Source organism: Jatropha curcas, chromosome 5 (genome assembly GCF_041381405.1).
Source record: "Jatropha curcas cultivar XTBG-Jc1 chromosome 5, XTBG_Jcur_1.0, whole genome shotgun sequence".
Classification (NCBI taxonomy): Eukaryota; Viridiplantae; Streptophyta; class Magnoliopsida; order Malpighiales; family Euphorbiaceae; genus Jatropha; species Jatropha curcas.
This window is the reverse complement of record NC_143155.1, coordinates 27,493,407-27,509,005: the sequence shown is the minus strand read 5'-3', so window position 1 is coordinate 27,509,005 and position 15,599 is coordinate 27,493,407. Positions and strand designations below refer to the sequence as shown.

Here is a 15,599-nt window from a genome sequence, read left to right as displayed (position 1 = left end):
AAGAAAGCGCCTAACCGTAGATTAGATGAGCTTAGATGCTTGTATAGACACAGCATTAGATATGTAGAAAGTCAAGTAACTGGCACTGATGACTTGAAATTCTAGTGGGATTCTCTATCCTATAAAAATAAATAAACTAAAACTAAAGTTCAGTCCCAAGGGAGCACAGGGACAGGAAAAGGAAGTATGAAAATAACCTTTTGATTAACATCTTACCATCCCAAAAAGGGAAAGAAAGAAAGAAGAAAGAAGAAAAAGGAAATGTGAAGGATAAATGATGAATGAGGCAAACAAAATAATTGGATGCTAGAAACTTAAAAAGAAGCAACAGTTCTAGCAACCCGGATTGATCATCCTGCTGTGTATAAACTAATCTTCAACAGAAAAGAGGAATTGGAATTGACAAAAAGACAGCTTCTATATTCCAAAGAATGTCAAAGATTGATTCTGAATCTGGAATTCTTTAAATGATTACCCCTTGCTCGACAATGATTGATTACACATGTGAAAACAATTATCCTGATGATCTCCAGATTCTTCCCTCAAGAGAAACCACCATGACAGAGACATCGTCATGATATTTTCGCCGATCTCCATGAGGAATGTCGAGCAATTCATGAAAATCCATTCCTGCAACAGCCAATTAGGAGCCATCATTAATTAACAAGAATTCAATTTGTGAAAGAGAGACTATTTATTCCAGAACTAATAACAGTGCAAGGAAACAACTACCAATCTATTGACCGAGTTAAAAGAGCAACTAACTCCAAATTTGCTTTTTAGGTAAAATTATGCAGCTACTCTCTCCTATCATTTAACAAACTGTATTAACAGGATAATTTAGTCATTGAAATCAAATTTAGGACAAATTCATCATAGGGAAGACAAGAGAAGCTGTGTGTAGCTTTTCTGAAGTGGGTTTGAAATACTGTGTTACACTGTTTCACTTTGGAGCTTCATTAGCGAACTTGACAATGTATATTGTTTCCATTATGAAAAAGTAAAAAATATGAACACTGCGAAATATAAGCCATTTTCTATTTTGGTACCAAACAGGAAAATTCTCATCTAAAATAGTTTTGCCTGGAAATTTTAATATGAACTACCATCTCCAAGGGTTGTAAATTTTCCATGACAGAAAATTAGTGGAAACAACAAAACAAAACATTGCTAGCTTGAGGATCTCAATCAGAAAGAAAAAGCAAATTAGAAGCAGAAATAAAAATGATCTATAGTTGGAGGGTTTCTATATGGTCTATGCAGAATAGTGGCTACTTAGCAACTGACCGCAACTTGATAAAGAATTTGAAGGAAGGTCAGGTAATTTACTCCACTAACCATTCTTTTTGGCAGCACGGAAGAGAAGCTCAGCAATTAGATACTGTGCAGGATCACCTTCAGGGACATTTTCCATGAACCATGTGACATGGGCAACCACCTCTTCATTGCTGAAGTACTGGTAAAGCCCATCAGAAGAAAGAACCAAGAAACGATCACTTGAGGAAAGCCGATGGTGCACAACAGAAGGAATGCAGCTAACATAGGGATTAGTTCCCACATAATTGATCCGAAAGATCTCTAGAAGAGCTTCATTACAGGTTGGCTGCAACCAAGTTAAATAAAAAAAAAGTTAGATCAAATCTTGCAATACTTAACAAATTCAAACAGATGATGAACTAAAATTTTTGCAAAGTCATACAAAAGAGTCGCACATGTGTCCAATGAGCCAAATGAAAGTTACAAATGAAGTATTTCTTTAACTCAAACAATGAAATACTTATCCAAATTGTACAACATAAAACACCATTTGGGCCTTCACTAAGTGGCGTAAACTTGAAATCTAAATAGAATAACTCAAAATCATCCAGGCCAAATATGTAGGCAAAATTCTCAATCTGCATAAGGTTTCACATCCCCTAAGAGCAAAATCTTTAACTCAGTACATATATCAACCTTGAACCAGTAAGCCAATTATCATCTTCACAGTGACATCCATTTTGATATCAGTCCATCCCATGCTTCACTGCTCCATTTATACTGCCTTGCTTCAAGAGCAATATATATATGGATAGGTAGCTCCTTTATTGCCCAAAACTGTGAATAATTTTTGTGATTCCATTCATTATTAAAGCCATATGCCACATCTGGTTGACCTTGCCTTAGGGATGAGCATCATAAAAATAAACAAATACAGGATCCTTCCTTCCACCTTCCTCCCTTTCCCACACTCAACACTTAAATACTACCAATGAGATAGGGACAAGCACCAAATACAGCCTGGAAATAGCTGAGGTCAAAATGGTATATTTCAACCCTAGGTTCCGTATTCTGAAACTCACCCAACAATTCCCATCATAATATCGTGTGTATGCCCTAATTTGATTTTTAAGACTAACTATTCAGGCAATAATGGCATCTCATATTTCATGAAGCAATCCAAGTATCCCTGAAGCCCCCCAGCGAAACTGACAGTTCTGTTGAAAGTTTGTGGCCTTGCCTCCTACAATCCTGCCTATGCAAGCAATGTTGGAAAGCAATAATTTTCTCACCATTGCAGCTTCATTGCCTGCTCATTTTCAATTGATGATAAACACTCACCAAGCTGCTCCCACAAATACTCAACCACCAAAGCATTTTAGCTCCTAATTATTTGGAGGACCCGAAAATGAGATTAAAATAAAAATAAATGAAGCACCAACTTGATTGAGAAAACACTACTGGCAGAAAGCTCAACCATACAGCACACACAGCCACATATTGCATAGTGGACCCAGCAGTCATCTTGCATACAACACAGAATCGAGGGAGACAATAAGGGATGAATTGCACTCGGATTATATCATATCGAGCATATACATTATCTTCATACTGTTCATCACTATGTTCCATATTTTTCTGAAAATGGAAAGCTTTGGCATGTGAGCAAATGAGAGATACAGAAATGTTCTAGATAGAGACATTGCTTGAATGAACCGCAAAAGGGAGGATGCATTTTACTTAAGAATCTTTATAAATGAAGCATCAAAAATAGGATGGGTAGAACAGGGCAGGACATGGAAATTTTTGTAATGGCTTCAACATTTCCCTTTTACAAAATAATTATTCATAGTGTTATAAATTACATACCTACTGTACATAAAGATAGAAATATTTTTTCAAGGCTTCAGACAAAAATATCAAGTTAAAAATTTTATTTAGAATTAAAGAGTAGTTAATCACAGAAATATTAAAAAGAGCAATAGCCTTGTGGCCAACATATTTTAATAGCACAAATTACCTAGGGAAACAAAAAATAGGAAAGTTAGATCAAATATTCAAAGGTACAATATCTACTAACCTTCTTTAGAAATCCAGCACCAAATGCTCTGGTAACTTTCAACTGCCCCTTCACTCGGTCATTCAAAATGGCTTGGTCGTCATCAGGATGTTCTGCCTTTACTCTGATCACTTCCTGTGGAAAGAAAAATGGATACAATATTATTTCCAATTATAGCAATACAAGACCAGAATTCTATGTTTAACTCCGCAAATCTAGGTCAAATCTAGTTGAGGTCTATGAGATCCTTGGATTATGTGGCTTCTACAGGAATTCAAAATAACCAAAAAATCCACAGGCGACTAATTGCTGAGAAATTTTATATTAGCCATGCACATTCTCTTGCACTTGGGTTTTAATTTGGCAGTATCGTTATTCCATACGTCATTGAAAAGCACATAGTATAACTCAATATTTAGGTAAACATATAAGCAAATAGAATTGTCTGTGGAAGTAATCAGTTCATAAAAAAATCAGTAAGTGCTGAAATTTTCAGTTTCATTCTAATTCATTGATGCAATTATCTAACACAACTTGGATATGGCTGAAATAGAAAAAGTAACCTTTTCCTTTTTCTGGAACTACAAAAGGACAAATGTAAAAGAGAAGATATTGGTTATACCAATCTGTCTGCCGAACACTGGTTTATAATTTCCAGAGATCTTAATGTAGCTTGATAAAATTAAAAATAAGCATATTTAAGTTGAACTCAAAGATAACCAATCATGGAAACGTCATGAGAATTACTAGATTGAAACTTTCAAGAACTGAACCTGCTCAATACTTGTGCTGTGATCAGTGGAAAGCTGAACAGCTCTCATCTTCAATCTGCAAATGGATATTTCTCTATTCTTGTTGATCATATTAACCTGATTGTTTTGATTGTGCATTGGAGACTCCTCTGAAATTCTGTCTAGCTCCATGCGTACTAATGACTCTCTGGATCTGTTCCTGTGCCTCATGTCATCCTTTGCGAAACTTGGATTTGGATGGCGATCATTAGGCCTTTCCTGGGCTAAGATGGCACGGCTATCCCCAAGGTTCATAACATAAACATCTTGATCCTTCATTAACATCACTAGAACACAAGAACCCATTAAAGCGAGTTCTGCATTTTTATCAAGTGTCTTTTCCACCATTTCCATGTATGCCTCCTCAGTGTGGTCAAGTGCACGGGACATTGCTCTTAAAACTGCATCATGATCAATAATTCCTGATTTACATCTCCTAATGGGTCCAGGAGGTTCTACTACTCTCTCATCAACACAAACCTCCTCTCTGTGCCAATCATAGCTCCAAGGAAAGAGTTTCTTACGCAAAGATTTCTGCTTCCTATACATTTTTCTGATCTTTGAGCTGATAATGGACTTTCTTGTACTCTGTCGTTGCATTGAAACAGAAAGATCAGTTGCGACTTCTGGATTACTAGATTCGAACCCAATCCCTCCATCCTCTCCAGATGTAGAGGGATCTTCACTTTGTTGATTAGGACCATCTCCATTGCCATTGTTCAAAGAACAAGATCTTTGCTGTTCTTCTTGTAAAGTTGGTCTGGAATCCAAAAAATCTGAATTTGGCTGGCAACTGCACATACTCTTTGTTTGGTTTTCAACCAGAGTGACGGAGACAGGACTTAGCCCGTTGCATGACTCCAGTTGCAGTAGCTCATACAGACGCATACTTTTCCTTCCTTGGCCAGTCAAGTTGGCAGTTGGAATGGAGACAGAATCAGAACCTGAGTTGCTGGACTTTTCAAAATTAGATGATTGCTGCTGACTGCCCCTAATACTATCACTTTCCTCTACTATTTCACATCTAGAAGATTGACCCCCGACAACTCTTGGATTGCACAATTCTTCTAAACTACAACAAGTTACTTGACTTGAATTAGGCTGGTCTTCCTTCCCAGATTCTGAGCCAGCCTCAATACATAGACTCTTTGTATTTTCAGGTTCTATTTGATCATTTACAGATTTATCTTCATAATCCCATAGCACTCCTTCCAATTCTCTGTCAATAGCTTTATAAAGATGGCTCATGAGAAAATCTGGCGCATCTGGGCCGCTAAAGCCATCATATATCCCAATGAACAACCATCCTTGCTCTTCTGAAAGCACAACATGAACCCTATCCTCACCAGCCTTCCCATGAGCCCATTGTAAGTTACGACTGTTCACATACTCCCCTTCTGATGATCCTCCTTCAACATTACGTGAAGCTTCTGGTTTAAACTTTGGCTCCCTGACATGCCAGGCCAATTGGGTCACTGGATGCAAGAAAAACCTCTGCATCCAACCTGTCCCAATTGAATGTTTTGAGAATGTCCGAGATAAAGTATTTTTCATTGGTCCACTTACACTTCTTACTAAATGCTGGAAGCGAGGTCTTCTACGACCACGTGCAAGGGGAGCAGAAAAGTTGGATTTGTCGGTAGCATCAAGAGGACCTGACATTACCCCTTTCTCAATTGGTCCAGACATAAAACCACTCCCCCTATCTAAAGGACCTGAAGCAAAACCTCTCTCAAGTGGTCCAGACATAAATCCATTCAAAGGTCCAGAGCCACGAGGCACCGGCTGCAAAGGGATTGCAGCAAATGAGGAGGTGCTCTCAAATGATGCAGCAGGCTCTTGCATGTCACTAGCAAACAATGCACTCTGGTTACCAGTCCTAGCAGTTGAAACATTGGCACTAACCGATGCCCCCGATATGGTTTTAAATGTAGTTTCAGGGAAAGTCTTGTTAGGCCTATGCAATCCAGATGGATCATCTATTGCGTCATGTCTAAATGACCCACTTAATGTTTCTGAATCTAGGGTACTAGAATCAACTGTAAACCTCTCAGAGTTTGAAGGGGTAATGGCAGGAGAGTCAAAAATTGATGGCCTAACATAACAGAAAGAATGGCCCAATCCCTCATCCAGTGGCTCTAAAAACTCTAAATCAACACCATTTTTGCCATTAAACGGCACAAAACAACCCACAACACGAGAAGTGCTGTTCCCCATTTTGTTAGTATATACCTCACAAAAAAGAGATACAGGACCTCTGATATGGAGGGCTTATCTCATTTTGCACCATTAGGAAATACAAAATGAAAAAAATTAAACAAAATCTCAAAAACCCACTAAAAACCCCAACCACCTTATAACTTTTCAAGTAACTATACATCATCAAAATCTCATGCTCCGAGCATTAAAACCCAGACCCCGTCGATGCATAAGAAGCCACAGCTTATATATTTAAAGCAACCAAAGGGAAAAAAAAAAAAAAAAAAACTAAGAGCTTAGCTAATCAGCTAGAGTAACTGAACCGATTCTATTATCAATTAAGATTGCAAAAATGATATAAAGAGCAAAAGCAACAGTTCTACAGCTTAAAATGTGATGATCTGACCTTGCGAGGGTGCACTAAAGCGAGAATAAAGCAGTGGATCGACCAGAGCAGCAAATAGATCTAAGAGACAGTCTCAAAGGGACAGTAAATGGAACATATCAGGTAGGAACAAAGACACAAAACCCATTTAGATTATCTTTTTTTCCCCGTGGAATCTGACAAAGTCGCCAAATAAAAAACACAACCAAGTTGATTTCACCCCATAAGGTTGAAACAAGCACACAAATACTGCTCCTCAAAATCCATCTACCACTATAAAAATCAAACCCAAAAAAATTAAAATTAAAAAAAAAAAGAAAAAAAAAAAAAAAAAAAAACAAGAAGAGGTCTTTTGAAGTTTACAGTCTATAGAGAGGCAAAAAATAGAGGGAAACAGGGAAGAGAAGAAGAGAGAAAATGTGGGTATTTGTTTTAGTGAGTGATAGTAAAATAAAAATTTGGGATTTGGTGTGATGATGAGGAATCAAAGTTGAGTTCATCAAGGAGGGGTCTCTTTCTTGGGGTTTTCAAATGGTTTGGGAGGGTAAAAAACTTCCATAAAAAAAAAAATATATATATATATATATATATATATATATATAATATCAAAAAATAAAAAGAAAAATCAAACTAAAATTAAAGTTGAAAAGTAGAGACGCAGAGTAATTAAACATGGATTTGGTTTGTTTTGCTCCTGTAATAAGTATTGTTTTTTTTTTATTAATTTTAATTTTAAGTTTCCTTACAAATGATTGGTGGTGCTTTTGGTGCTGTTGGAGTCAATGAATTGGCACTCATCATCATCATCATCATCATCATAGTCATCAACAAAATTGGATGGGTGGGGTGAAGTGGGCCCACCATTTTTAAAATTTTGACCCTTGTTTTACCATAATTATCATAATCTAATCACTAATCAGTGGGTTCTTAACCTTAAACAATTACTAATACCAATTGGTTTAGAGAAAATCAATTATAATATCAAAAGATTCTGATACATAAAATCAATTATAAGAATATTACAATCAAATCATTGATATATGTATTATGCATATTTTACAAGATATCATCTCAACTCAATAAAATGTCAATCTAATTTTTAATCCATATTCAAATATGTAATTTTTAAAAAATAAGCAACATGACGTATTGATTTCTAATATTTTTTTTAAAGAGAAATGAGTAGTCATTTATTTAATAAGAAGGATTTGTTGCATTTCCATTAACCTTTAACAATTTATAGACACGAAAAATATTTCTCTACATTTGATAATAAAAAAAATGTATGAGATAAACCAATTCTTGGTTGCTGGTTGGACCAATTCGATTTTTTTTTAAAAAAAAAAAATGGCAAAGTAGTAACAAAAGGTAATAAACTGTTAAAATAGCAGTTAATCACACATGTATTAATTGTAGGTAAATAATTTCCGAACCGCACGATAACAAACCGTGTAATGTTAAAGTCTTCTGTTTGAAAAAAAAAATGTATTCAAATCCAAAATTTTTTTTCTGTCCGTTAATCATTCCTTAATCATGCAAAAAAGTCAAAATATAATCCAATATCAATTAGGAGGATTTAAAAAGAAAAAACAAACAGATGGGAAAAGTCATACTATTCACACTAAATTTAGAAATTTGGCAGCTAAAAATACTTTTTTATCTGATTTTTCAACTATTAAAATAGCGATTAACGAACGTGATTCCCAATTAATTTTATTAAATTAATATGACTATAGCCCTCAAAGATAAAAAATTCTCCGTCACTATAGATGATTGTTCACTGTAATTACTTTGTTTGAAATTTCTTTTCATGAACTGTGATTATATTTCAGAACGTGTTTGTGTAAATGGCAACAGTTTTTGGAGCAAAAATTTTGTCATTCATATGGAAATTGATGAAAAGGACTGAAAGCTACACTCTCAGTTGAAACTATGAATTTGATTGGCGGTTAAAGACTTCCAAATCTTTTTTTCTTATTATTATTATTATCAGGAAAACAACATTCCATTTCCGAGAGAGAAATATTTTCGGGATATTGGCAATCTTGTAAATCTATATTTTTAATTTATTAATCATCATAGTCACAACCATCAGTCATCATTTATCACCGACCACCACCATCTGCCAGCGATTTTCATAATTTATATATATTTTTTTTTGCATTCTTTTTACATTTAACAGTAAAATTTTTAAATTATCAAATTTATATTATTATTAATATTTTTTTATAGTCTTACAAGATAAAAACGTTAATATTTTTAACTAATTTTTAATATTACAATTAAACAACAGAAAATAAATCATTTGAAAAATATTTATCAAGGAAAATGTTTTTGATGAAAATATTTTTCAGCAAATTATTTTTCTGCAAGTTATTTTACAGAAATGAACGGAACCTAAATTGATGAAAATTTGTATAATTGAGAATATCCAACTTGAGATCTCCCACTATTCACAACATGAAGAAGACCGATCATACCAAACCTGGTTGGCATGTAATTAAGTATTTCATAATTAGTGTTGTAAAAGTCAAAGTAGTGAATTTTGCATCCCAAACCTTAGTTTGTTAATTATATTTTGACTAAAATTCTAAGATCACAATTTCATAAAAAAAATATATATATATTATAGTTTAATCCATCCATAAATAAACTCTAATCAAATTTGTGATTATAGTTATTAAGAGTTTATACATACATTAAAAACCCTTTTATACAGTGCCTGATAACCATGCCCATGAATGGAAAGATCATAGATGGTATCACTACATATAACATGTCTCTATGTAAATACAAAAACAATATTTGTGAAGTCACATTCATGCCTAACTCTCAATAAGCACAGCACAGGATGCCAACTCCACTCTATAGGCACCCAACCTTTATTGCTTCACTTAACCAAATCCACTACATGATGCATAAAGGGATTACCCTTCTTCTCTCACTTTTCCTTCCCTTTTCAACTCTAACTAATTGCTTCTGTTTCTATTATACATATTAAAATACTTTCTTTCTGAATTTTTGCACATATAATAATTAGAATAATGATAAAAAATTAAAAAATATTTAACTATTCCAATATAAATATAAATATATATATATATATATATTTCAAGTGGGCATCTTCAACCAAAGTCCAAGCCAGCAAAATTATTTGTTGTTTAGGAGGTTGCACCCAAGGATTAATCTAATCAAAATCTCCTAAAGGAACAAAACTGTAAGTCAGAAAATGGCCATTATCATTAAGAAAAACACTATAATAGATAAAAGAAACCATAAAGTCTAATTTGATTCTCACATCCGTCCAAACCCCTTGTCAATATAATATGAGGGACACCTTTATTTTAAAAAAGGGGTAAATTAAAAAATAAATTAGTTTTTATTTTATTTTCATTTATTAAATAAGAAACACGCTAAAAACAAGACATACTTCTTCATAAGATTATGCTAATCCATAATAATTCAGTACAATTTTTACAATTAATATGGAATCCAAACGATTAATTGACTCTTGACTAATTGAATATCTATCTCGTAATAATAAATAAATTCAACTGTTTAGATGTTGTAGCTGGTCTTTAATTTTTAAAATTCAACATGTAAAAATAAATAAATAAAAATGAATAGTGTTTCTGACAGATGGTGAGAGTAGATTTCAGACATGGACGACAATTACATCAAAAGTGGGTATTGAAAATTTTGCATATATATATATATATATATATATATATAGGGTAAATCAACTTTCTTCCTCCAAATCCACTTATGGTGTGCTAGTTGATTATCACTTACTAAAAGTGCTTAGGTTTTGACAATTATGTGCTTAGAGTTGATGATTAATTGCGAATCATGTCTAAATCCATTAATTATGTTTTTATATTAAGTGGGTTTGCTCAATTCAAACAAGTCCCTAGCCCTACCCTCCAATTGGGGAAGAACAAGTAGATAAATAAATTAAAAAAAGGAACCTTTTTCATTCCAATCAAACATGCCAACCAGATCCCTATCTAATGGCAATGGGTCACAAATCCAAAAGGTTATCACCATGCACATGAATCATTTCACTTGCCAAAAGGTTCATAATGCTGTTTTTGCTAATACTTCTTTTTATTATTAATATTTTATTTAATAGGTACGGTTTGTGATTTTTTTAAAAGAAAAACACCCATTCATAATTCTCAATATATTTGAATGTTTGAATCTTATAATAATCAGTTAATCACTGTATATTGGTATGGTAAATTCCCAGTCCCACTTGAAACTTCTGCCAATTCACAGTATTGATATGGGTAAATAATAATTAAAAAAAAAATCAATTAAACTGGAATTTATTTCCGTTAATTAAACTGGTGTGAAATTTAAGAATGTACTAATTAATTAGCAGTTCAGTGGTTATGAGTGTGCGTGTACCAAACTTTCTAGCGGTGGTGATGGGCCATGGCTGTGGGCTATGAGGTCCTGTGGTGTACTCGTTCTTAATGGAAGAGCGAGAGGTTACCAACTTCGACCTCCGTAGCATCCGGTTCGTGACAAGTAATGCGCAGCCAACAGCCATCAGAATCCTATTGCCTATTTATAATCATTGTAGTCAAACGTGTGGCACTCTTCTAATCAAATTGGCTTTGGGAAACCAACAGCTTTCTTCGACTGTTGTTTGTGCCAACCCCAACACCTATTCAACTTCATTTTTATTTATTTTTTTAATTTTAATAAACTATCAAGTCTACAAAAATGCAAATCAGAATTTAAAACTCACTCGTAATATAATAATATAATAGCTTGCCCAATACTGATCTAGTTCCTGCACTATGTAACAAAGTGATATTTCAGTTTGCATTTGCTGTTCAATCAAACCATAGATTGCGGTCTGCTATATTTACTTTTCATAAAGTTGTAGCCCTAGACTTCACTTTCCTGTTTCCCTCTTGGGATGATTTTTTTTTTTTTCTTTCTCATTTTCTCTCCTCTGTTTTTCTATGGAATTGATGTTTCATTAAGGATACTGTGTTGAAATTTCTCTTTTTGTCAATTTCAAAATTGCCACCTATCACCTACCTAACCAAGATTGCTATTGTCAATTCCGAAATTTGAATGTCTACCAACAACCTAGATTCACAATTCCATGTATATTTGGCAGTCTAGGTTAGGTTTACTGGTTAAATAATTTAACAAAATCAACATTACCATCATCACATTCCTTCTAAAGCGACTATATATCATAAACATGAAGATTCAGCAACAAGAATTTAAACCCAGTATCAATAGAAATGACAAGAAAATTGCATTCCATAATAATTTACAAGACAAGAATGTCAGACGAAATGAACCTGAAGCAATTATAGTCTGCGTCAATTATTTGGTCAAGTCAATGACACTATTGTGGAGGCAAAGTGTTTAGAATCTGCTTTTGTGCTTCCTCTCGAATGCATGAAAGATTCGTCTGTATCTCCTTACAAATTCTACCTTCAACTAGGTGAACAGGCAGCCATAGTTTAGGCTTTACTTCAACGAAATATGAAAGAGTTGTCTCAAATTCTTGACCGACTGAGAAATCATTGTCTGCAGATCTAGGTTTATTGACCTGCATTACTCATCATGTTTGTGGCAATCAGCAATTGTATTTACAAACAGCGAATTCTGCTTGAAGACCAGAAGATATCATGGCAAGCCCCATCAAAGATACAACTCAATGACAATAGCTTATATTAGTAATCAATCTCATAGTGGCCTAATATGAACCGTAAACCCATCCATTCACGAGTCGAATAGCTGCAGAGTAAATATTCTTACTCATACTGCTGAAGTTTCAAAAAAAGGCAAAATTATACATAGATGCAACCAATAATAATAAGGAAAGTCAGAATAGGATTTTAATGCATTCACAAGAATGCTGTAGGAATAATTCGAGAATCTTTTATAGAGGCCAGTCAAATACATATAAAGGAGAGTCAGAGACTACACAGTTATGCAGATAAGGAAGCCCAAAAAGAACATTTTCGATAACCAAACCAGGATGTGCTAAAGATTGACAGTAGATATAATCCATAAGGGTGAAAGAAAATTCCAGTTCTATGCCCAATGGGAACTGAAATCATCTTACTTGAGTTAAGCACCCAACAAAAAAAAAAAAAAAAATTTTAAGACCAAAAGTTTACGTGCATACTTTCCAGTAAAAGACTTGTTAATGCATCGTATGAGGTGCCTATTTTGTGCAAACAATGAGGCTTGCAGGTGTCAAATTATTCTCTCTTCATCTAAAACAAATGATCACAGTCGAACTTTGCATATTAACCGGGGTGGTCAAATTAATTGTAATATATGTTGGACAACAAAACTTAAACCACCTGGAACCTTAAGGCATAGGTTGTGGGGTATTTCAAAATGCATGTGCATTACACCCTTTTATGCATTTCAACACATCCTAGTAAACCATTAAAAGATCAATATATGTACGCATAACAATTTCATGCTAAGAGATTACAACCTTGCATTTACATGAATAGCAGCAAGTTTCACATTGCAATTTGGTGTTATAATCCACATGGTTTTCCAAATGCTATCAAGTTTGAAGCAAGTAAAGGAAGCCTAAGATTTTGAATGAGTCAAACCCAAATACTAATACTGCTAATGATGGAAATTCAGAAGTCAAACTGTGATGTTATTAAATAACAATTCAAGTTGCGGCCCAAGAAGCTTGAAAATTTTCAAATAAGGCAAAGCTATAGCCTATTAAACATAAATATGCAGATGGCAGATAAAGGATAGCAAACAATTCTGACCTGTTCAATAGACCACTTTCCTTCAAAAAATTGGAAGTCACCTTCAGTCATCTTAAAGTCAATATCACGCTTTTTCCCATAAGCAAGATTCTCAATGTCTTTCTCAAAGCAATCCAAGATTGCTTTGGCATTAAATTTCAACCCAAACGGCAACTTTTGCTGCCCAATCTGTTAATTAGAATGCAATACTACAATTAAGTTCTCGACTAAAAACTTACAATTATAATTCTTTAGAGCAAAATTGAAATTCTTTATGCCTTCGATTCATTTTTTAGAACAAAATCGAAATTAAAGAACACAAAATACCTGATAAAGTCGAGCGAAGTTGTCTTTCTTGTCAATTAATTTGCTAACAGCAAGTCCAGGAATGAAATCAGCCAATTTTTCATAATCCGTCAATATGTTCCAAATTGTATCCAAATTGGCATTTATAGAAATCTTGGACCGAATTCTCCTGGAATTCCTTCCAAGCTTCTTTATCTCAATAAATATCCCATCTTCTTCACCTACAAACGAATAACCATCTTCATCATCATCATCATCATCATCATAATAATCATCATCATCTCTTAAAGAGGAATTTGTATTGGAACAGTGAGGGATGGGCCTGGCTTGGGAAAGGAGGTGCTTTAGAGATGTTACAGATGAAGAAGAAGATTGTGAGCCAATTCCTATAAATTTATAAGGTGAAAGTAAAGGATTGGTTGTGTTGACAGTAGGAGCTTGAAGCAATATGCAAGGATAAGAGGTATAATAATATCCTGAGGCAGCGAAGGCGCGCATTATTTCGCCCTCTGCAGATATCAAAAGAAACCCACAGCCACATTTCTTTTCCTCTCCAATCTCTGCGGAAAGGAACCTGGCAGCCAGATAGATAAGACAGGTGCAAATGGGCTCTTCCATAGATTATTGGGTTTTAAAAGCCCATGGGTTACCAACAGGTAATTTAAGCCATCTTAACTTAAATTATCTAATTTTTATTTACAATCCTAAGAAAACTTGGTTAGAAAATTGAAGTAGTTTTTTAAAAAAAATTTCAAGAAAATTGAAAAGTAGATTTTTATATTCAAATTAGTCAGTTGTCTATTTAGAAAATTAGAAAATAATTTTCAGCTTTCTAAAATTTAACTAAGATTTGAAAAATAGTTTTAACTTGTTTTCCACTATTTTTCTTTATAACAAAAGATATATTTTCCAACTGTTTTTTATTTTTAAAACATGAAATTTTCATAATTATAATTATAATATCTATAAATAAATTTTTTTATAAAATATTTTCATTAAAAAAATAAAAAATATTTGAATAAGATAAAAAAATTATATTATGCTGTAACATATAAATAATTTATTATAACAAATATTATCTTTTATTTTTAAAAATATTTTACCAAATAATAAAAATTTATATTATAATTATAAATAACCAATAATAAAAATTTAAAATTTTTAAATAAAAAATTTCTAAATTTATTTTATAATATTTTATTTCTTTTAATTTTGGAAGTTATAAATAATGTTAGTGAAGTTTCTGAATCAAAATATAATTTATTATTATTATCAAGTGAATGCAATTTTCATTTTCTGTTTTATAGTTTTTATTTTCTAAGAAAAATATTTTCATATAAAATAGAAAATTATTTCGTTTTCTGTAAGTAAACACAAAATGGTGTATACGCTCAAAGTTGTTATCATCATCATTGAATTATCAGCAGCTCAGCATAAATCTACTACTCTACAAGCAAATAACCATAAAAGCAAAAGAAACTAGAAACCTGAAGCAGTTAGATTACATGGATTTGTTTGTTATATACCTTGGTCCATCGTAGCTGGCTATCAGTATCAGAAACCTTGAAGATCCTAGTTTTTGCTGGTTTCAATCCGCAACTTCTCTGTATGTCTTTGTTACTGCTGCTGCTATCTCGATGGTTGATGGCTTGAAGCTCTTTTATTTATGGAGGGATCTTCTAATCTGATATTTTCTTGGAAAATGATCTGTGGAATGAATGGTTACACGATACTAAAATATTACGAAAAAGTACAAAGCTGGACCACGTATACTTACGAAGCAACTCAAATATTATGAAAAGAATAAAAAAAAGCAAAGCTGGCCCACGTAGAATTATGAAACA

At 33.4% G+C, this 15,599-nt stretch overlaps 2 protein-coding genes across 5 annotated transcripts; both read right to left on the bottom strand.

The window, feature by feature from the left end:
- Positions 1–181: 181 nt before the first annotated feature.
- Positions 182–7,244, bottom strand: POL (Protein phosphatase 2C family protein). The gene is made up of 4 exons (XM_012227653.4): positions 4,090–7,244; positions 3,338–3,451; positions 1,339–1,603; positions 182–630 (listed from the first exon to the last, which is right to left on the bottom strand). The coding sequence occupies exons 1-4, from the start codon at positions 6,322–6,324 to the stop codon at positions 515–517; spliced, it is 2,730 nt and encodes a 909-aa protein (XP_012083043.1). The 5' UTR covers positions 6,325–7,244; the 3' UTR covers positions 182–514.
- A 4,641-nt stretch (positions 7,245–11,885) lies between these two features.
- LOC105642727 (Polyketide cyclase / dehydrase and lipid transport protein) lies at positions 11,886–15,456 on the bottom strand. 4 transcript variants are annotated; one of them, XM_012227652.4, is made up of 4 exons: positions 15,282–15,456; positions 13,777–13,976; positions 13,471–13,638; positions 11,886–12,272 (listed from the first exon to the last, which is right to left on the bottom strand). In XM_012227652.4, the coding sequence occupies exons 1-4, from the start codon at positions 15,289–15,291 to the stop codon at positions 12,066–12,068; spliced, it is 585 nt and encodes a 194-aa protein (XP_012083042.1). In that variant the 5' UTR covers positions 15,292–15,456; the 3' UTR covers positions 11,886–12,065. The 4 variants fall into 4 exon arrangements, with proteins under 4 accessions (XP_012083042.1, XP_012083040.1, XP_012083041.1 ...); XM_012227650.4 differs by lacking the exon at positions 15,282–15,456 and having other exon boundaries at positions 13,777–14,332; XM_012227651.4 differs by lacking the exons at positions 11,886–12,272; positions 15,282–15,456 and adding an exon at positions 12,279–12,489 and having other exon boundaries at positions 13,777–14,333.
- Between the last annotated feature and the right edge of the window lie 143 nt (positions 15,457–15,599).